Here is a 24,497-nt window from a genome sequence, read left to right on the forward strand (position 1 = left end):
CTGGACGCAAGTCATAATCTGGGAGTAAGCTGCCAATAACATTCTTTTCTGCTGAATGAGACCTGACCCCAAATACATTACCTCGCTATTATTTTGCATTTTATCAATGTTTGTTTAGAGTTTTATGTAAAGAGTTCAGAGCCGTTTTAAAGAATATAAAGAACATTATTTAAAGTAATGTAGACATATTCAGTGATAAGCAGAAAATCAATCATGCCAATCAATACCGCTATTTGCTCAATGCTGAATGTATACAATCATGACGCAATTCCAATCAAAGCACTCATCTGACATTTAAATTTCATTATATCATTTCAACACAAATATCAGGTACTGAAAGCCATACCCAGTACTAATAATTATCAATTCATTCTACTTCTCCAATGATCCATAAAAGCATGATCATTTTCAAAGGGATTCAAATTTAATATCCAGATTTGGAAACCTATGGTGTTATAATTCGATTTCACTTGTAAAATGCTATTTGATTGGTTCAATAGACTTAAACAACATTTTTTTATATTGTATAAACTGAGCTAATGTCAGATTATATGACATCCTAAGAATGACATCACAAGAAGTTAGATAGCTTCTGTTTCCTTATATATTGCTCAGAGTAATATGAACTGAAAATATATTTGTAATTATATTCATTAAAGTACATCAAGGAATGAACATGATCGAGTCTATAATTTCATATGATATAAAGTAATCTGAGATTAGAATGAGTAATCTTTTTCCAAACTTGAATACCAGTATTGAATATCAAATCATTTTCCTAATAATAAAATACATAAAACCATGCAGATTCATATTTAAAGACACAAACAAAATCTTCTACTTCCTTTAGTAGAGTTCCAATTTTTACAAAAAATTCAAGCATGTTTGAAGTTTCCTTAGTGTAGAGTATTTATTGATACACATTTACCCACATGATGTACCGAGAGCAAATTTTTAATCAAATTGTATGAAGAGTTCAATTGATTACAAAGTCTCTCTATTTGGGGAAAGCTCTGAAAACAAATGCCCATGGGTAAAAACTAATAATTTCATCAACTTGACTTAATTCAGTTAAATAATGTAGCTATTGTACATGATTTGCATATTTATTATTCACATTTTGTACAGAAATATTTAAAAACAGAGAAGTTTGATTTGTTTGTAGCTTAGAGTGTCCTTAAATTAGATTTGCAAATCTACAGTGCTATTACATATAGTGACCAATTCTGATTTATTTTTATTTGAATGTTTGATGAGAATCTTTTTATTTGACAAAATTGATTTAAAAAGATATAGTGTTGATATGAGATACAAATAAGTTAATAATGTATAGGTGTGAGATACACGAGTTGATGTGTAGGTATGAGATACACGAATTGATGTATAGGTGTGAGATACATGAGTTGATGTGTAGGTGTGAGATACACAAGTTGATGTGTAGGTGTGAGATATACAAGTTGATGTGTAGGCGTGAGATACACGAGTTGATGTGTAGGTGTGAGATATATGAATTGATGTGTAGGTGTGAGATACACGAGTTGATGTGTAGGTGTGAGATACACAAGTTGATGTGTAGGTGTGAGATATACAAGTTGATGTGTAGGCGTGAGATACACGAGTTGATGTGTAGGTGTGAGATATATGAATTGATGTGTAGGTGTGAGATACACGAGTTGATGTGTAGGTGTGAGATATATGAGTTGATGTGTAGGTGTGAGATACACGAGTTGATGTATAGATGTGAGGTTTTCATTTAGAGGAGCATGATATGAGTTGATGTATAGGTATGAGATACACAAGTTGATGTATAGGTGTGAGATACACGAGTTGATGTGTAGGTGTGAGATATATGAATTGATGTGTAGGTGTGAGATACACGAGTTGATGTGTAGATGTGAGATACACGAGTTGATGTGTAGGTGTGAGATATATGAATTGATGTATAGGTGTGAGATATACAAGTTGATGTATAGGTGTGAGGTTTTCATTTAGAGGAGCATGATATGATGTTCCAGGGCTCTAGAGCACATGCACTTGTTTCTGTATATAAGTTATGACGTCTGTATACTAATAATAATGTCATTATTAGTATACAGACGCCATTACTTATATAGAGAAACAAGTGCCTGTGCTCTAGAGTCTCTGACACTGGGACCAATAAAATGCTCCTATCCAAATATCAAAATGGACCCATATTCCTTCAAATTGAAGGTATTTTCCCCAGTTGCTCATTCCTTGTAACTAAATAATTCAAATATGAATTCTTAATCTTGAATAAAATGTTGCTACTTTCCCCAATTCCAATCGTCCCAGTTCTAGTCCCAAATTACTAAGTGAGATCTCGATGTCCACATGCCATGTGTGGGAAAAAGTAAGAGATTCATGGGGGCTGATGTAAAGGTATGATAGATGTAAGCTGACAGGTAGTTGAATGCTTATATTCACAGCAGTTCCTAAGGAATTACTAGATTAGATTTGATTGGGAGAATACCATTCCCTAATAACTGGACAGCTGTAGGAATCACATAGATTGGATTTAGGGATTTAGGGATCTCCTGGAAAGACCACAAGACCAACGATTTTGTTTATGCCCAAATAATATTGCGGGCAGGTCCACAAGAACCCCACCTAGTGTTTGTGAAAAGGAGGAAGGTCACATGGTTTGGATACATCACTCTCCACAACAGCCTACCCTAGACAACAGCCTACCCTAGACAGTTCTGCAGGGGATTGCAGATGTGGACAACAGGCTAAGAGATGGATGGACAACATAAAAGAATGGACTCAAATGGACAGCCCTGATCAGAATGGCAGAAGACAGACCTGGTTGGTGCTCTGTGGCCTACAGGTCGTCCATCAAGTCTTCCCTATGACCATCGGACAGAGGTATGAGATGATGATGATGATAATGATGATGAGAGAATACCATATTCCTTGAATGCCGGTCCTTCACAGCTGTAGAAATTATGTTATTTTAAACATAACCTTATTATGTACTGGGCATTAAAGTCTATTTATGAGCTGTACAAGGTACACCTGACCTTGACCTCATGTAGGAATTACCTAGATTGGATTTCAGAGAATACCATTCTCAAAATGCTGGTCCTTCATGGCAGTAAGAATTACGTAGACATACAGGGTTTGTAGCTTTCAGAGGGATCTGTTTAGATTACTCTATTTATAATAGATTTACCGTTGTAGGTACAAAATCTAATATAACATTCTGAACAGTCAATCAAAACCCTTACATAAATGAACAACTTAAATGGGCAGACATTACCAGGCTTTGTTGAATTAATTTAGATGTCTGAGTCACACCTAAATCAAGTTCTAAAATAGAATTCACAAACATAACTACAATATTGATAAACATATATGAAAAAAAAATACATTATCCGTCAAAACATGTCATGTTCTGTGTGAAATGGAAGATTAATGTATAAAGCTAGAAATTATCTAATATTTCAGTTTAGGGGGTTTTGCATTGTTATAAGCAAAAACAATGATTATGACTCAAGCCTGTCTACATTGTCTCAAAACTAACCATCAGTTGCATGGATGGGAAATAATATTCAGAGGAAAAATCAAGTCCAGCTCAGCACAGTACATGTACTAGTAAATATAGCTAACGAAAATATTGTCAAAATAATATATCCGAGGAAGACTAGTGAAATAACCTGCCAGTACCTGAACATTGTTACAGTCATTGTTACTGGTTAAAATAGCTACATGCAATTAGAAACCTTGATCTTTAGATGCAAGTTTGAATCCTTGAATTAGCTTACTGGATGGGAAGTTGTACGTTAACTTACTGTGTTTTGTTTATTACATATGCAGGTTTTACACAAAAATTTTTTTAGAATATCAAATGTAGTTTAATATCTGTCTCATTGATTTTAATTATTTGTGTAAGACAATGAAAGCAGATTAATGGATCATCCTTATTTACAGATTAAGGTGGTCCTGATATAAAATATTTATGTTAAATCAAAGTATATATATATATATATATATATATATATATATATATTATATATATATATATGACAAATTCAAAAGCACTTTAGACTTTAGATGCATAAATGTTTTGAAATAAATTGGCTTTCAAACTGTTGGCCTTGGAACAATGAATTAATTTTGAATATTTTCATGTGATCTCATTTCAGCCTTGGCGACAGTCGACTTTAGCACCCCCTTTTCTGCATTATTTCTATTTTGGGCAAGATTTTCAAGTAAAAAATAATAAAATATTAACTACAGTTATAAATGTCACAACACTTCTCTCATGATAAACAAAAATGTGTCAAATTTGGCTGTTGTAGAGCTAGACCATTCCAGTGGTGACTTTCAGTATTGGAATCTGTTGACAAACAAATCAGCTGACTGTCAAGCTGAAGGCTTTACCTGTGCCTTACACCTACAGACCACATGGATTGCTAACATTTGTCAATCTGGAGATAACAACAATGAAACCTGTAAAAATTCCTTATATAAAGTTTGATAAGCAGTCCTAATCTTTAGTTCAACTTGTGTTCAATGACATTAAGGTCATTGTCGACTGTTCTAAATCTCTTAGTGTTGGTGGATTCAGTAAACTTCTGGCCTTCTGCCTGTATACATATTGACATTACTCAAAAAGTTCTCCTTTGTTGTCCAAATAACAGAAAACAGCTCAATGTCTGATAATATCCTGGAACTTTTGCATAGGATACTCAATTTATTTTGAGCCAAAAATGTCTGGGCTAGCTATACCCTATTTATGACAATTTTTATATCTTAGATAACAGAGAGAAAAGGATGAAATATGAGTTACTGCTCATTAACATGGCCCCCTGCTCTCTGGTTTTTGAATAATTGATGATCAGAAATAAGCTGAGATGATAGGAAACTGGAAAAATGTAAGGATATAAGTTTCACACAGAGACAGAGAGAAATTATGATAGAAAAGAGAGATAGATGATGGAAAAAATAGACAACCAGTTTACATCTATCCTTGAGAGTGTGGGTATCATTGATAATCAAGTAAGAAAATCAAATTGAAATAGAAATAAAAGAGAAAATTCCCAGAAACTTCAATTTGGTGTAAAATTACACAAATCTTTGACATGAAATACAATATACACAGTGAAAGATTGGTACCCTAGTGATTTAAGGGCACTCAATGCTTTGCGACTGGGAGGATTCTCATTCCTGGCGCTGCATCAAACCTATGACGTTCAATGTAGGCATAGTGATTGTTACTTCACCAAGTGCCCAGCATTAGAAGTGAAAGTCATGGGTCTTTTGTATGACCTTGGAAAGGGGGGAGGGTCTCATGTCACAGGGCATTGGTATGGTGAAGAACACTCACTGCTTAGTGCTACAGTCCCAAACGCCATGCATAGGTCAAAATTTGTGGGCACTTCACCTAAAGCTGGTGATGTCTCTGCATGAGTGAAAATTCTTGAATGGGACTTAAAACAAGAACACATTGAAAACTGTCTAATTTGACATCATGTTGAGAAATTGAAAAAAAAGAAGAGCTTATAATTGAAATGAAAATTGAGCTTGAAATTCATAATGAAATGGATTACGATTATACAGGTGTCAAATTACACAATTTTTTCTATGAAAAATAGTTCAAATATACACTATCTGAGTGTGACTCTATTGAACGCTTGTTTATACTTTGTATAATCAGCAAACACATACATACCTTAGCAGAAAATTTGCAAATTATTTTCTCCAGTGAAATCATTGTCTAAAAACATGTATTAACACTGAAATGGCTCTTGTAAATTGGCATATGGAAAACTAGAAACTAAATCTGATTTTAGTTATGTTATATAATAACCTGTATATTTAGAATAGCAAATTGAAGATGTATAACAGTGTTTGCATTGGATGAAAGTCACATAAAAGTCGAAAGAGATATCAAAGAATGGCACAGGAATTTTTCCTGGAACCCATTAGAGACAATATGTGCTGCAAATAGATACATTGAATAATTGTCTAATTAGCTTTATTATAGGTTGTTCACGTCACAATACACTTATGTTTTTGCTGACCATAAGCAATCATGACACTCCATGAAGCTGAAAGTATCATCTACCAATAGTATTTGAGCAAACCTTTGGATGATCTAGAATGAATCTGACAGAGGGAAAACATTTTATCACACTGTTTTCAGATTGGGTAATCTGAACACCAGATAAATTATAAAGCTGTTGAGTATGGTAGCCAAAAATTTTATCCTCTCACAACAGAGTTGCAATAGGGATATAATTTTTGCCAGTTCATTTGTTTCTGTATGTTGATTCAATCAAACATATGTGTATAATTAGAATCCGATTTCTTATCCTGGTTTTTACGAACATTGCAAGACTCCTATCTTATATATATATATATAGATATAGATATATTCAAGGTCATATGTAAAATATCAAGGTCACAAGAAGGGAATTTTCAAAATTGCTTTAATCAGTATGAGCTTTTGAGCATATTTTGTATCCAATTTTATTGACACTTGCAGGGATACCATCTTACAAAAGTTTGAAGATCAAAGGACAAGAGATTCTGTGAGATTTCAACTTAAGCTAAATTAAGGTTCATGGCTAGATACTCTGGACTTATAACTAAGGTATATAAGAAACATATGGATGAAAGGTGAAGATAATGAACAGTGATCAATCTCATAACTCCAACAAGCAAGATATTAACCATTGTTGGAATAAGAAAACCCCTGCCTTGTGAAGGAGAGCCCTGAATTGCAAATTTTGAATGGACAAAAAAAAAATCATTTTTTGTGAAACATACTATGTTACATGTATCTAATCATAATCTATACATCGGCTGTCTGAAATTGGCTGTTTTTCCTTGAATAAATAAGAATCTGAACAAACTTTGGTACATGTCTGTACATAAATCCCACACATGCACATTGACAAATTCTGTGACTGGGGCAATAAATAATTTGAAGAAATACAGAAACATATAAAAATTATATAATAGTAAATAATACCAGGTAAAATTTCAATTATATGTGTGTTTTGAATTTCCTAATTTGTTTACCACAACACAAATTCAGTGGTCTGACAAACAAGGCAAAATTGAAGGCTTAGATTTCTAAAATATTTTCCAAGTATCAAAATAAAATGACCTTATTCAATGATTTAAAATATTCACTTTCACATAGTTTGCAAATTTCTGGCTAAAATGTTTTCTTTAAGGTTTAAACAAATGTTATTTTCATTTCAAGCACCGTGACGTCATATGCAAACCAATTCCATTCATACTGATTTCAATACTACGCACATTTGTGCAGGTTACATGAATCTAGGATACTATCTTTGGTGATATGTAGTGCCACTGTTGGTGCATACCTGATCCAAGTTTGGGTAAGGTATGGAGATTTTGTTCATAACAAGGAGTTACATAAAAACAAAAACAACAAAACTAACCAAACAATCGGACTTGCGTAAACAAATGGTTAAGCCTGTTCTGGGTACATTACATATTGCACAGAAGATCCATTGCTTCAGGGGTACCTCAGTGTTAGATGTATGTCAACACAGATATTAGATTTCAGTCTCATGCATAACGAGAACTCCTTTCACAATATCAGGTGATAATAAGTACATTATCTACACCGAATATTTTCACAATATGAGGCGATAGTACGTACATTATCTACACCGAATATTTTCACAATATGAGGTGATAGTAAGTACATTATTTACACCGAATATTTTCTACTTGATTGATTAATCTATAAGCTACATTTCCTTTGTCATTGGAGCATCATAATTAATAAAAGCAATTAACTGCTCCTTAACTTTGGAATGAAGAAGATGAATTATGTGTCTGATGTTAGACATTGTTGTGGATTCTTTACCTAAAAGAAGGAAAAGCAAGGTCTAGTATGACTTGCAAATTCAAAATGGTATCAAAACGCCTTTTCTCTGTTTACAGCAGCTCCTCAAGAGTCAAGCACTTAGCCTTCACATCTTAATTTTTCACCTGGTGATTTTCAAAATTTATGTAAATGCCATGCACCTGAGCTTGTCAATTTGTCAGCAGTGTGTCAGCAGTCCAGGGTCTGGTATTTGTGAGTCTGTGTTGTGTAAGTTAACAACTGATCTCTGAGCATTAGTAGAGGACATGCTAAGGTTGAATTCAAGGACAGTCTTATCCATAAAACTTACAGGTAACATAGTACACTCTTCTCAGTTCATAAACATTGATAAGATCAGACCTTCAAGTTCCTAACTTATCTTTCACAATAAAACAGTGCACTTTACCTATGTACAAGGTACTATGTGACCATTTCTAGTGTAGCAATAGAATACTTACATAAACATTTTGTATTTATCATAGACTATCAGATGAACTTATAGACCCACATTACACTTTACAACCTGAATCAAGAAGCATTGCAGTGACAGTGTTTCTTGCAGGTGCTTTTACTGTAAAAGTGTGACTCCCCTTTGGACATATAGGGACAGACGGACAGATGTTGGACAAAGTGATCATGTGAATCGGTCATGCTTTACAGATGACACCAATGCAGTTCAAAGCAGAATTTACTTAAGATTTCAAAAGAATTAAAAAATAAAAACAAAAAACAAAAACAATGTTACAAAAATAACACAGTAGACCACAACATGATTATTTCCAAAAATGGGGAATTTTTTTCATGTTCATCAATCAATACTGACATTAATGCACATAACTGTTTATAAATATAAGAGGGGGTGTTTACGTAACACGCAGTCTAAAAATAGTTTTCATACTATAGGAAATGTATTCATATAGTTCATGAGTCAAGGTCAATGTGGTCAAGGTCAATTTTTAAAAATGAGGCATTAGCTCTTAAATACGGTATGCAGCAAAAACTTTTTAATTTTGAGCCTGGGTAAAATGTTGGAATATTATTTCAAATGAAAAAAAACAACAACTTGAAAATGCAAAAATGTGTGACTTTTTTATTGAAGTTTTCTCCACAATGAATTATTTACTTCCATTTTTATAAAGTCAAAATTACAACAAAAGGTTCTCGAATGTATAAATCTTAAAAAGTCAGTGGTGATTTTTATGCAGTGTAAATCTGTTTTAGTCATTTTGGCAGTAATCTGCAAACATAACTACAACATCTAATGCCCAGGCTACAGTTCATTACTATTCCAATGGTGTGCCCTTATGAATCTTTAGTTTCATTTCTTTTTCTCTTATTTTTCTGTTCATAAACATGTAAAAATATCTATTAGAGATTCTGGTAATTTTTCTTTGAAAGGTTTTGTCAGAATAAAACATTACTGATGTGACTATCAATTACCAGACATCACAGAAAAAACCAGCTAGTCAGTATTTCTGTGTGCTTTGTTTTTCACAGTATCTAATTTATCGCTTCCTGCAACGTCCTTTTTTAAAAAAGAAAGATGACAGCAATTTTCCTCACATGCCATGAATAATAATGAAGTAAAGTTCACCAGGTTTACATCATGTAAAGCAAAATACGTTATGGGCACCTCTTGTCTTCAGAGTGGCAGACTGGAATATCAATGAATACAAAGAATTTCTCTCAATCAGAAATTTGATTTTCATTCTGTACTCAGAAAAGTGTGCCGTTTTTTTTTTAGCACTATCATGTTCGATCAAAACATTTTCCCATTTATAATGCATTCTTTTGTATCTTGTGTCAAAATTTTAACTGTAATGGCCATGGGGCTATGTGATCTGATAAGATATGATATTTATCTGCTTGTACATCTTTTCCGCCTACAAAAATTGTGAATTTATAATGCATGTATAAACCTGTGTTTAAGAAAGAGTACTTTTGTAGACAAACCATGTAATGGGACCTGGAATACATACAGATGTTAGTATGTGCGGAGTTGGAGCACCATCCCATACATCATAAAACTTCATCAAATGGTACACTCTTTTTTATCCCTGTGTATTTTGTCATATTTTATGATGTAGAGGCTGGTGTTCTTGGCCCCTGTTCACTCAAGCCTACACATTCCTCCTTACTTCATGAGCTTCGTGTATGACAGACTATTTTATCATGGTATTCATACAGTACATAAGAGAGTTCTAGCTAATAACATATGGTAGCTATTTATACCACTTGGTATGCAAAAATATGCACAATTCCAGTTCTCGTGTAAAACGCAAGTCAATTTTGTGCACATTTTCTAGTATAGCGACACTAATAATCATACTTCACTAAAATCTGCACAATCATTACCTTGGTTTTCAAGTACTAATTTACAATATGACATTTAGAAATAGTGCATCACCAAACATAAATCTGGATATGCCTGTTGAATCAAGTCAAATCTTAAATAACATGCATATATGATATTTAATAACAAGCATTATTATAATATTTCCTCTATAAACTTAATATTTACTCACTTTTTCATGCAGACTATGAAATTCATTGTATCTTCTGAAGATGAACCAAGACTGGTCCCCAAAATTCACAACCACTTTGTAGACCTGTAGTGGGAAAACAGATTTCATCAGGGACAGCAGGTTATTTTGAACAAAGCTCAGCCTTTTGGACTTGTTTATCTTTTTGGAATGGTCTGTTATGGCCTCCAAAGTCACAGAGAAACTTTCACTCATTTTTGTTTCATAAAGTATCAGGAATATCAGCGAGAGAAAATTCCGACAATATCAATTAAACATAATCCTCCATAAAAATAAGTTCAAAGTCTTGATTATAAGGAAGCAGATTATCTCCCCTCATGGCTCCCTGTAGGATGGAAACAAAGTGAAAACTCAGCTTCCTTCGTCACTGGCAATGATGTTCTGGAGGCAGATGCACCTGATAATCTTCAGCAGTTATCCTCCTGTGTCTTCCAAGTATTGAAATAAATTATTAGTCAAGCTCTCACTGCACCAAAAAAAAAAAAACCAATCAGCTGATTCACAAATGCCCAGAAACTAAGGTATTTCAGATTAACCTTTACTCTGACTAAAGTAAAGCTTGAATGGATTGCGTTAAATCAAGTGGTCAGAACACCAGGTAAACAACACATTGGAGACAGGTTAATACCTACAGTGACCAGTGCTCCAGCAGATAAGAATAGTTATCCCAGTCCTGACACAACTACCACTCAACATCTAGGTATAAACTAATTAAATGCTTTGTTCTCAAATCAGTCACTGAATGTTACATTAATCAACAGATTTAATGTCATTAAGATTAACAAAGTTCTGTCACCACCTTCAAAAACTATAGTGGTAAAAAAAAAAAAAACTCCGCTTAGAAGTTGTTGGGGCTGTGAATGTGTTTGATATGAGAATGAAATCAAGAGGCTGTGAATAACAAAAAAATTCACAATTTCAAATTTATATTTTGTGCATTCACTGATTCAATCAGAAATATCAAAAACTAAACCTATCAATAAGAATCATTGTTTCTCAATTCTCATAGAACAATTGACATTCTCTGTCCTCCCCAAAAGTAAAAACATACCTATATTAAAATCAGAGTTAAAAAAATTAGTAGTGCCAAACAATTTTACACAATAGTTGTCCCTTTCTGTGTCGAGCACTGCCAGCCCCTGACAATCCATGGAGTAACAACATTACATCATCATTGATTTCTCGATATTGTATAACACCATAAATACTTTAAATCCATCCAAAGCTTTTAAAGTTAACAAAGGTTGCTTAAAAAAACAAACAATTCCATCAGGAAAAAGATTTAAGACACTGTTTTGCTTTTATTTTATTGTAAAGTTCTTAATCAGGTCATGACATGTTCGATAAATCTTTTTAGAAGCTGTTCAGTACAGATGTGGATATGCACTTTACAATATGTAATTAACACAGACACCTGTAACAAATAATTCTCCATCAGTCCAACTTCAGATGATATATCTATTTTTACTGATGTGTGCAAATGATATGATTTTGATATTAGTTTCTGTTGAAGGTATATACAGAATATATGTTGGACATTTTATATTAATTCACCATGGAGTGGAATTTAACTGTATAAAATGTTGGGAAAAACCAACAAAAATATTAATTTTTCACAATTAGTTGTTATATAATTGATGATGAATGTTAAACATACTATGGTAACTGTCGAAGTTGTTGATAGATTGGACTATCTTGGAATGTTGTTTCAATTATAATTGCAAATTTTTATTAACAAAGAAACATTTTCATGCCAGGGTAAAAAAATTTTTTACCACTATGCATGGTGTACTTAGTAAAACAAAGGATTTTAAAATTTTAAATGCAGAAACACGAATATCTCTTTGATACTTATATTAATAACTGTATGTTATGAGTTACGGAGCTGAAGAATGGGGACTTCACAAAGGATACAGAAAATGTTGTAAAATATTCAAAGCACCAGTAACAACGTAGTCTATTGTGAAATGGGTAGATTTCCACATTCATTAGAAAGAAAAAGAAGAAAATTTTGAAATACTGTATAAAATGAAGAAATAGTGATAATGTATCCCAGGTCCATTGGATGCAATTTCAAATGGGGTGGGTTGGGGGGAGGGGTTTAAACACCCTCATTCATTCATTTAAATGGATTCCCAAAATGTGTGTTATGTGTGTGGTGATGAATTCCTGCATGCCTGGAAATGTTACATCTTACATCATCATATGATATGATGATGTCATTTGCCTCTCATCAAAACTGCTCTGAGTTGGATTGCTTGAATGAGTGACACACCATACGAATGAAGCCGAGTAAAGCAATCAACAGTACACTATACATAAGCACTTAGGACTTGCATTGCATTTACAGAATGTACAATCATAGGTTTGTCAGAGTCTTTCATTACAGTCAGCCTTTGTAATACTGACAGGATGGAGATATGTCTATAATCTGATATGGAGAGAAAGTAGGAAATGCAAAATCAGCAAAGCTTAAGGTCTGTCACACAATACCAACACAAGGAAAGGGACAAGGAGCATATCAAGTTCAGATCCATCATTTCATGAGTAACGAGTGAACTTAAAATTACACTAAATGTTGATTTTAACTGTGAAGGACAGTGCTTTAGGCAACAGAGCGTAAATTGAAAGGATTCAGAAATAGAAACAGAGATGGATAATACCACTGGCCAATGTTCACTAAATATAGACATGAAATTGACCTGGATCAAAAGGGAACAATAACCGGTCTCAGAAAAACTTGACCTACCTGTATTCATCTTTTCATTCCATTTATTGTTCCCAATGTACATGTATGTATCAATTACTAAAAACTAACAATGAAATGATTTGATAACTTTTATAATCTTCTTGACCAGAAACCTCATCTTTGCAATCTGGTGAGAGTATAGTGGTGTAGAAACTTTGGCATTGTCTGGTGAGAGTATAGTGGTGTAGAAACTTTGGCATTGTCAACATTCTGGTAGGAATGTTCTGTATAATGAACAACATTCAGTGACCCTTTATAGTTTTTCTTGGAACTGTGAAAAGTCATTAGTTTCAAGCTAATATCTTATAATGAGCAAAAATGAATATTTTAGGTGACATTCTAGGGTGATTAATACATTTCTCATTACATTTCTCAAGAATGCTTACAGCATTTCCAAGGAAATTCATTAATGAGATAAAGTACTAGCATAAATCATTTATTATCTGTGTAAATGAAATATATATATATATATATCTAATCTATAGACTGTAACTTATAATGGACAACTTATTATTTAGAAGCTCATTTTAAGATTTTGTATATTAAAAGTACAATGTACTTCCAAATGATTCATGAATTAAAAATAAGCTAAATTTCATTCAATAAGAGTCCACCAAAATTTCCCATAACATGCAATTAAGATATCCATCTCATTAAAAATCAAATTAATGCCCAACATGCACATTCATCAAAACATGCACAGACTAGTGTAGAACCAATAGAGACTCAAAGCTAGATTTCAAATTACAGTTCTATTTTGCAAAGTGCTTTCATTACGTCAGTCACCATGAATTCTTATAAAGTTACAAAGGAAATACAATGTTTTGCTTGATGTTAACACAAATTCAGACAGTCCCAATCCCAGCCTTCCTGAATCTCCATGGGAACCTCCAGTCATCTGCTATAAAACTGATCAGGTTCAGTGTCCACCTGATTAATCAGAGCAGAACTTGCGACACACTCTCTTCACGTGAACTTGAACCTAAATGATATTCAGAGCATACAATTAACCTGGGGTCAAGTTCACAGCATCCAGATTTGGGCTATAGATAGTGGACACTAATGGTCATCTTAGGAATTGACAGCTATACAGAAGACAGTCTCACAAGCATTCCAGTCTACAGAATCAACAGCCTACAAGTATTACAATGTCTAAAAATTTATGATAATTCTAAATAAAATGGGATGGGTAATACATTCTAGAAAGAGTTCAATTTGCAGAGTGTTGAAGCTATTTAACACTGTTCTCCTTTGGTGCAAATTAATGGCTGGTGCATCTAGTGCAGAACACGGTAGGGGACTAATTTACTATTGCAGACAGTACTATCTCCTCATTAAAGCTCTCTCTCCAAAAGGTCTATGAATGAAAACTAAGGATCGTGTTAAGCATGAAATAAACATCAGTGCAAGATTGTTATTCTCATTAATCACGCTAAAAATAAACATTTCCCAATTAGAAATGGGGTGCTGAATGTTACCTTATGTTAAGTTCTTACTAAGTACCTGAACAATATTAGTTGGCACACAAAATGCTTAAACAAGAAAACCCTTTCCTCTCTGTCTGTCATCCATTACTGGATCTAATCTGCCTAGAAAAGAGGTATCCGACTGTATCTGATTAAAATCCAATGCAGCACTAACAGTAATTTACAAATGTCTTACTTTTATACTAAGACTAAATACTGCGACTATGGCCACTACCCACAGTCTTTATAAAACAAAGTTTTCTACGTAGATTGAATATGTATTAAAGGCTAATTTTCCCAAGAATGCATGTTTAAGTAACAGCAGATCGAGTTAAAGTTGCTAGCTGATCATCATGATCATATTTATTGCAATATATTCACATTTTCAAAGTTTTTGTCTTTGATATCTTTACAAATTGTAATGATGGACAATTCCTCATGAACATACTGCCATTATAAACAATGTGTGTATAAATAAGAACTATATACTTAATCAATAGAGCACATCTATAATTTTTATGACTGGGAATTCCGACAGAATGAGAGCAGAATTTAAATATAAGAAATAAATTCATTTTTAAAAATACATGAGGGTATGAACTGTGATGCTTTAAACTAGCTGGCATACATTAGCACTTCATGACGTGAAGCAGTTCTTATCCTTATGTATTTTCAACAGGAGGCCCATGGGCCACATCACTCACCTGAGTCACCTTGGCCCTGTCATTGTTCAACTGTTGTGATTTTTAAATGGTTTTTTTTTTTTTATCAATCTTTATTCCCATGAAAAATGTTGACCCCATATTTTGGCCCCAACCTAGCCCCAAAGGATCACAACATAACTGAAAATGAATTCACATAACACAGAAATGCCTCATAACCAATACTTGCTGTTCTGGATAAGACCAAGGTCACAAGGTCATAGATCATGGTATGATACAAAAGATTGATTGATTGTATATTGTTTAACGTCCCTTTGGAGAATTTTTCACTCATATGGAGACCTCACCATTGCCTGCAGTGAAGGGCTGCAAAATTTAGGCCTACGCTCAGCGCTTATGGCCTTTGAGCACGGAGGGATCTTTATCATGCCACACCTGCTGTGACACGAGACCTCAGTTTTTGCGGTCTCATTTGAAGGACCATCCCATTTAGTCACCTCTTACAACAAGCAAGGGGCACTGAGGACCTATTCTAACCTGGATCCCCATGGGATATGATACGAAAGACCTTGCCATAAGAAATCTACATACGAAATATGAAAGCTCTATCTTATATAGTTTAAGAGATATCTAATAGGTAAGATTTTCATTAAAAGTAAGTCAAACTTCCAGGTCAAGGTCACAAGGTCAAACACTGAAGTAAATCAAGGTCTTGCCATAAAAATCTATTTACAAAATATAAAAGATTTTCCTTAAAGAGTTCAGAATATATTGATTAGGTCAGGATTTTTAATAAAGCAAGTCAGTCACAAGATCAAATATGATTGTATCACAAGGTCGTTTTGACATCAAAAATCTATATACAAAATATGAAAGCCCTACCTTGAATAGTTCTGAAAACATTTCATAGGTTACATTTTCTTAAATGTAGGTCAAACTTCAAGGTCACAAGGTCAAAGGTTATAGTACGAAATAAAAGGCAATATCATAAGAAATTTATACACAAAATATGAAAGTTTTCTCTTTCTCAGATAGTTCTGGAGATACTGAATAGGTCAGATTTTTTTTACAAGTAGGTCCAACTCCCAGGTCAAGGTCAAATGGTCAAACTTCACAAAATTAGTTCTTGCCATAAAGAATCTACATACAAAAAATCAAAGTCCCACCCACAATATTTAATAGGTTATTTTCTAAAATTAGATCAAACTCCGAGTTCAAGGTCACAAGGTCATGATATGAAAGTAAATTGTCTTGTCATAAGATATATACATACAAAATATGAAAGATTTACCTTTGGAACATACTGAGGAGGTCAGACTTTTATTAAAAGTAGGCCAAAATTCCAGGTCAAGGTCACAAGATCATACAACATTGCATCATATGAAAGGTCGTTTTGTAAAGAATGTAAATACAAAATATGAAAGCCCTAGCTTAAATTTTAAAGACTTTTCCTACATATCAGCATATAACACTTTGATCCCCTATTGTGGCCCCTCCCTACCCTCAGGGACTATGAATTGCATAAACTTGGACCTACTCAGGAAGCTTTCATGTAAATTTCCACTTTTCTGGCCCTGTGGTTTTTGAAAAGAAGATTTTAAAGATTTTCCCTTAATACTTGTATGTAAAACTTTGATCCCCTATCATGGCCCCATTCTACCCTCAGAGGCCATGATTTTTACAAACTTGAATTTGCACTATATCAGGAAGCTTTCATGTAAACTGGAAGAGGTCGAAAATGTGAAAAGTTTACAGACAGATGACGGACAATGGGTGATCAGAAAAGCTCACTTGAGCTTACAGCTCAGGTGAGCTAAAGATGAAATTTATTTTTTAAGAAAAATCTGAAAAAGATTCAGAAACCATCTTAAAACAGACCTAGATATTTCACAATATGATGTTCAGAGCACTTGATGCAATCTGTCATTTCTGCAGTTGACATAATCGTCACCCGCATGGCACATCAGCCAGTCACAACTAGCCATTAGGACACTGTCAGAATCAGTACCAAGACTGTGAACAAGACCTAGTTATCATGTTTTTGAAGGAAAACACTCGATACCAAACAAAATTTTCAAACCCTCAATTGGTTCTGGTACAATACTCATTGTCAGGAATACCAGCTATTTTCCAACTATTCCTGGTAATATGGATTAAAATAAGGAATTAATAATCTATGTGTCAAGATTATAATAAGAAAATTTTTAAACAACATATTCTATACAAAATTTAATAAAAGACAAAACAGCAAACAGAATTAAAAATAAAATGTTATGCATAAAAGTTCAACAACATACAAAACAATAAAAAGTAGAAAAGTAGTTATGTTTGTACTAAATGAGGCAGTCTTCAAATATAATCCAACCAAACAGCCATGATTTGCTAATATTTCAATGATTAACCAATTACAGATGCTCAGTTTTCTGATCTCTTATGTTATATCTTATGGAAATAGATCATAAATACACTGAAATTCACAATACATGAATAAAACCAGACATGAGATAAATACTTGCTTTGTTTGTACATGGTCTGACTTCTGGTAACACTAATAGCAAGAACAACAAAGATATAATCAATCCTTAAATAGAAATTTTTATTGTTTTATGGGGTAGTTTTGTGGGACTTTGGCCTGGATGTCCACATTCTGTTTGAATCTACTTCAACTGAGGTCAAGGTCCATGGAGCTATTACATACCACCATGCTCGAAGCACTCGAAGCAATATTGATCATGATTTACAACTGACCTCTGGGTACCCAGAAGGCAATTCTGATAAAGAAATCAGCAATCTACCAGGTACAGCAGAGAAATGTCAACACTTGAAGGAAACAGACTGTATCAGTGTAGGTTTACACACAGAAAGGAGAAGAAGTATTTACCTCACACAGTGGTGTCATGAAGGAAAAAGCAATTCATTTATCAAACACTGCAAATATGTAGGCAGACCAAAAATCTCAATTTATCAAGTCTACTTTGTCTTAACTAATGAATGAAAGCAACATTGAACCTACTTATGTACATTTGTCTACAATGTAATGAGGCTTGACAGAGATATTTTCTTTTGTGAAATTGAAGGACAGCATTTTCATGAAGAGAATACAATTTCTTAACGAATAACTTCAGACCAAAGAGAGACAACTCTTGAAATTTCTCACTATATTGGATTCGGTCATCTCAATCTAACTAGGAAAAAACAAAATTGCCATATGCATATACATGTATAACATATTTTCAAAACTTGTAGATGCCAACTCACCACCCCATCCTCCCATTAGAAGGTGACACATTCCATATTTTTACAATTTATAATTATTTTCACATAATCATAAAATCATAAAAAAAGTGGAATTATCGTTCATATATAAGTATTCCTTTACAAAATTCAACATTAACATCAATTCAACATATAAGATTAAGATTATTCAAGTTTGGTCACAAAGAAAACTCAATGAATACAGTAAAGCTCACCACATATTTCTTCTCCTTTTCTACTGTCCGGGTTCCAGAGATTTTAACAAAGGGCAAATCTTCCTCTGCTTTCTCTAATGATCCAGCACTGGCTTTTGTACTCATGATCAAACTAAAATGACAATGAGTGACTCTCATTTATGCTTATTGTTGGTTTCTACTAAACATACTAATATGCATGATGACAGATTAAAGATCAAAGTGTGTTGGATGAGTATCTGAATAGGAAAAGCATGAATCACAGGAAATATCAGCTCTTATATCAAGTGGATTTACCAAAATGTCTTTGATAAAATACAAACATATTCAAAAGAAAATTTGTATCCCGGGATAAGAATTCACTTTTCATCTCACTTGCCCTTTGAGCAAGTAAATCCAAACTTTCACTTGGCTGAATGAAAAATTTTGTTGTCCGAAATATTTTTACTCTAAGACTAATACACCTTTCAACCAGTAATTTTAATAACATGTATCTACTTTTACAGGGTCAATCACAATCCGTGAATAGCCCGGTCAGTGAGTCTACTAAATGTAAAAGTTAGGTTACAACTGTGAATTATACAAAGCCTGGGTTGCCTTACCCTGGGACATTATATTGTTGATGAGTGCGATTGATGGCAAAAAAAACCCCCAAATGTCAAAGTTATGGATAAGAAAATTACAGAGGCCAAGGTAGGGAAATAAATCTTTTCACTGCAAACAAGGGATGTACACTTGTGGTGATGTGTTAAAAATTAGAAATAAAATGTTTCAAAAGTGTAACAAATTAGTTTTTAGTCAATAACTCAGTGAAAATGTGCTTTGATGCTATCAATTCTGTAAATTGTATTATGGGTAACAAAATACAAAGTACTGGCGTTAGCGCTGAATTTCTGACACAAGGTACAGACCATACTGCTGTCAGTATCAATTAAACCCGTAAATTAGGATTGTCATGCTGCCTAAAACTCAATTTTTTTAAATTGAGAGTTGTTTTTATTCTCAATATTGTCATTCTTTTTAAAATCATCTTCCTGAATGTTACTTCCGAGACGGCTGTGAATCCACAATTTTCTCCAAACATGACTAGTAAGATAAGTTGTAAGTCGGAGAGTTATGTTATTAGGAACGACTTACTGACAGGTACGTTACAATCTGTTAGAAAGGGGCCTAAAAATCAATGATTCTTCAAAGAAAACAAAAAATACGGAGCTGGACTTTATTTTCGAATATTTGATATTTAACAACCTTAACACAATCAAAATAATCACATTTCCTACTGAAATAATCACTTGCCCCATTGGGCAAATGTGTATCGAGTTTCACTTGTCCGAACTGGGTTTTCACTTGCCTTGGGCAATTGGACAACCATTAATGTCGATCCCTGGTATTATTAAAGAGGAGGCCCAAAAGCCAAAATGCTCCCCTGAGTCACAGAGACAAAGACCAGTAAATGTGGGACACTACAAATCTTAAACCTCGATCATTGTAAATTTTCTCTGGTCCGAGGGTCAAGGGACAAAAAAAATTGAATCTACATTACTGGGGTAACTTTGCATTATCAAATAAAGAAGATTTAAGAAACAAAATTCCTCAATGTTCCTATGCAAAACATTTATCCCCTATCATGGTCCTGCCCTGGGGCTTGGGACATTAATTGAACAAACTTGTCTCTACATTGCATAAAGATGCTTGAATACTGGAACCTATACATTCACAGGACCTCCATTTGGTCATATCCAAAAGATCCATGAGCTTCGCTTGTGCCATGGCCATATCAAACCTCAGACATAAATATGGGTAGGGATAACTCCTTTGCCAAACACTAAGCATTTAGAAGTGAGAATTATGGGTCTTTCATATATGACCTTAAAAACAGTGGTCTCGTGTCAAAGCAGGTATTGCCATGTTAAATGTCTTTGGTTTGACATAGTGCTAGGATCAAGAATCAAACCTGAGCCTCTCAGTTGTGAAATGAGCATCATATACACTAGGTTACCATGACTGGTAGAATATTTGCATTATTCTCTTGCCTACATATTCCAATGTGAAACTTCAACCCGTATTGTTGCCCCATTCTGGTCCTGGGGAAGCTTAACTGAATCCCCTCTACCGAAGGATACTTTCTGCTAAGTTTAGTCGAAATTGGCTTAGTTGTTTTGAAAAAGAATTCAACAATGTAAAATGTTTATACAACAAGGACAGAAGATGGAAAATAAATGACCAACCTCCCTCACCCCCTTTCTATTTGCATAGAAATATACTAATGTGTGATAAAGAATACAAATGTACACTTAAATTCTAATGTGAAGGTGCAAAGGAGTCATTTAAAACATCACAGCATTAGGCTGTACATTTTTATTTGCATCTAAAATTATGCTTTTGTTTCTTGTTTGACTAAATCTATCATGTAAAGGAATAATCCATGATGAATAATAATGCCACCTACTTCACCTATATCCGCAAAATAAATGATAACATGTATTAAAATAGTGATATTAAGATTCTGATACTATACAATAAAAATCATTGCACAATATGTATAAGAGTAAGAGTTATTCCCCCTCACAATCCACTTTTCAGGCCTTTGACTTGCGTTATCAGTGTGTCAGCTTTGCATTATAACATCTTTATTCGTCTTACCATGCCTTTGTTTTACAGTGTTACACCTTTTAAATCCACAGTATTAAGCCTGGAACTCACATTATTACACCTTTTGCAGTATTATGTTTTGATTTGTCTTAAAACACATTTTGATCAAGCTTATTTGTTTCATCTTATAAGCATTTGTTTCACATTATTACCATGCCTTTCATTGATATTATTATGCCTTAGATTTACAGATTCATGCCTTTAAAAATATTATCATTCTTTTTATGATCCTTACAGGTTCTTGTTTATTTTTCATTGTTACAAATATGAATTTTTCTTATTTAATGATGTCATATGTAGATAATAGCTGGTCTGAAATATAAGATAGTATTCCCAAGTTCTGATTAGTTAATGCTTCTATAATTAGGAGGGTTAGAAAACAGCCTCTGTGATATCATCAACAACAATAGAGACAACAATATCAAACAATCAGCTTTCAATCACTGCCATATCTTAAAACCAGATAAAAGAAATCCTGGTATATTTATATCAAATGTAATTGTTAAATATTTGTAAAGATTAAAAAAAGAGTCAGATATGTACATATATATCAAAGATAAATTTCTAACTCAATTAAAAATACTTACATGTAATTACTATACCCTGCGTTGATGTTGCTCTGAATAAAATATAATCAGCTGACATGAGGTGGGCATCGCCAGAGCATAGTACTGCACCTACAGGCAGTCAGGATAAACCTTGATAACACTGGGTAAACAGTCACTATCTGAATTCCATTCACAGGACTGATCTGTGTACAGAGTAATTATAGCTGATATGGGTCAACATCTCCATGTTTAAGGAGTTTGAATTAACATACATAAATTGTTAGTCAAGACCAATTACATAAACAGGGCGTGTACTAATTGTTGTTATACTATATGTAGTACTATAACGGATACCTGTGGCAGTCAGATAAGTTCAATTGTTGTTATTACTACATGTAGTACTATAACAGATATCTGTGGCGGTCAGACAAGTTCAATTGTTGTTATTACTACATGTAGTACTATAACAGATATCTGTGGCGGTCAGACAAGTTCAATTGTTGTTATTACTACATGTAGTACTATAACAGATATCTGTGGCGGTCAGACAAGTTCAATTGTTGTTATTACTACATGTAGTACTATAACAGATATCTGTGGCGGTCAGACAAGTTCAATTGTTGTTATTACTACATGTAGTACTATAACAGATATCTGTGGTGGTCAGACAAGTTCAATTGTTGTTATTACTATATGTAGTACTATAACAAATATTTGTGGCAGTCAGACAAGTTCAATTGTTGTTATTACTATATGTAGTACTATAACAGATATCTGTGGCGGTCAGACAAGTTCAATTGTTGTTATTACTACATGTAGTGCTATAACAGATATCTGTGGTGGTCAGACAAGTTCAATTGTTGTTATTACTACATGTAGTACTATAACAGATATCTGTGGCGGTCAGACAAGTTCAATTGTTGGTGGCCAGATAGCTCTGTTGGTAAAGCATATGACTAGATATTCAGGTGGCCTGAGTTCGAATTCTGCCTGTTGCATTTTTTTCCTTCCCGTTACATTACGTGCCGTAGACCAACCCCTGGAACTGACAGGTGAAAATGCCTACCTGGGGATAAAGATCCTGGGTTTATGTCTTTAAAGTGTGAAGACATTTAGGGAGAGAGGAATGTAGTGGTCAGGCGGGTTTGATCGTATGTGGCTCGGTTGGTAGAGCATCTGACTTGAGATTCTAAGGGGGGGGGGGGGGGGGGGGGACCTGAGTTCGAATCTTGTTCATTGCATTTTCTCCCTTCCTGTTACATAGCCATATTCTGTGGCAACTTGTCACTTTGGCAACCCTCTTCTCTATCCAATTTCCAGCATCCAATCTTCTTTCAAGATGTATCTTCAACATCTTTATCCTTCAAATGTAAATAAGAATACTTAACATAATGCTCATGATTGTGGCACTTGCTCGAACACCTAACATATACTGATTATCATGACTTCCGGATGCTCAAACCTATGGTTCATGAGCACTTAGAAGTAAATGGAATTCTAATGTGTAGATACCATTTCTTCGTCAGTCGTTACATGAATAAATTTCTAATTTCATTTAAATACCTTCAACAAGGCGGTGATGTTTTTGTCTGTTTTGTGCACTGTGAATAAGATTAACTAAAAACTATATACTGCATGGATTTTATCTGAATTTTCACATTTTTGCTTTTTGGTAAAGAGTTTATTAATTTTTCACAGCAATCTGGGCATGAAGACTGATACAAACGTAGTGGACAATATATAGAGAACTCATACTGCCTAGCTTAAAGTAATAGAGAGCCAAAATTAGTCATGAAACTTAAGCACAGCAAATCAGCCCTTGGCTGGGTGACAGTTTTGATATTTATTTGCAACCAAAAATGAAAAATATTACTTTTGAAATTGTGTAAATACATACAATTAATCACTGAGAGAGTAAACCCTCCGGGTAAAATGTATGTAGCCTATTATTGTACTTATTTATTATAGAGAATGTGATATTTATTTATATGAATTACTTGTGCATGCGTGGATATTGTTTTTGAGTACTTGTTTTATATGTTCTCAATGTTGTACTAACAGAGAATGAGAAAAATAAAAACTTGTCAAACTTGTTACCAAGAAATCTTGAGTAACATTGATATAGAATGCTCTCCATTTGTACAGTAAAACACAGATATAGTGAACCTCCGGGGCCAGTGAAAAATAGTTCATTATAACCAAACTTCATTATCTGAAATAAAATTTTCAGTAATTTCCTTTCATAGGAGAATAAACATAATTTTGCAATAAGTGTTTAAAGCGAAATTCAAACAAATGAGTAAAACAACATTTTAGAGTAACTTTACACAAAGTACAAATTTGACAAATTCAACAGTCTGTAAATCTCTAGATTACTGTCTCTAAATTAATATCTCACACTTTTACTCTGTCATTGTGAAGTCAAAGCCAATTAAGTGTTGATTTTATTCCTAAGTGGATTCTATTCAAATTTTAATCATCTCAATAGGTGAAAACTGACCAATAAACTAATTTTATACTCAAGTGCCCACCTCCACAATGAAGCACAAGTGATG

General features: G+C 33.7%; 1 protein-coding gene and 2 long non-coding RNA genes across 6 annotated transcripts in view; 1 reads left to right on the plus strand and 2 right to left on the minus strand.

Moving 5' to 3' along the window:
* Positions 1–24,497, minus strand: part of LOC125671665 (serine/threonine-protein kinase Sgk1-like) — a 39,559-nt gene that overhangs the window by 13,694 nt on the left and 1,368 nt on the right. The window contains exons 2-4 of one of the 4 annotated variants that reach the window (XM_048907510.2): positions 21,982–23,303; positions 18,764–18,875; positions 10,399–10,482 (exon numbers count right to left, since the gene is read on the minus strand). In XM_048907510.2, coding sequence (XP_048763467.1) covers positions 10,399–10,482; positions 18,764–18,868 — 189 coding nt within the window. In that variant the 5' untranslated portion in view covers positions 18,869–18,875; positions 21,982–23,303. Of the gene's footprint in view, positions 1–5,695; positions 5,776–10,398; positions 11,016–18,763; positions 18,876–21,981; positions 23,304–24,497 lie in introns of those variants that run through there. The other 3 variants (XM_048907511.2, XM_048907509.2, XM_048907512.2) reach the window with 3 other exon arrangements.
* On the plus strand, positions 8,066–12,472 carry LOC125671676 (uncharacterized). The gene is made up of 3 exons (XR_007368707.2): positions 8,066–8,185; positions 9,821–9,912; positions 10,411–12,472. It is a non-coding gene; the product is annotated as an uncharacterized LOC125671676 (long non-coding RNA).
* Positions 13,586–17,401, minus strand: LOC130053988 (uncharacterized). Its single transcript, XR_008802219.1, has 2 exons — positions 17,172–17,401; positions 13,586–14,299 (listed from the first exon to the last, which is right to left on the minus strand). It is a non-coding gene; the product is annotated as an uncharacterized LOC130053988 (long non-coding RNA).

This window comes from Ostrea edulis, chromosome 4 (assembly GCF_947568905.1).
Source record: "Ostrea edulis chromosome 4, xbOstEdul1.1, whole genome shotgun sequence".
Classification (NCBI taxonomy): domain Eukaryota; kingdom Metazoa; phylum Mollusca; class Bivalvia; order Ostreida; family Ostreidae; genus Ostrea; species Ostrea edulis.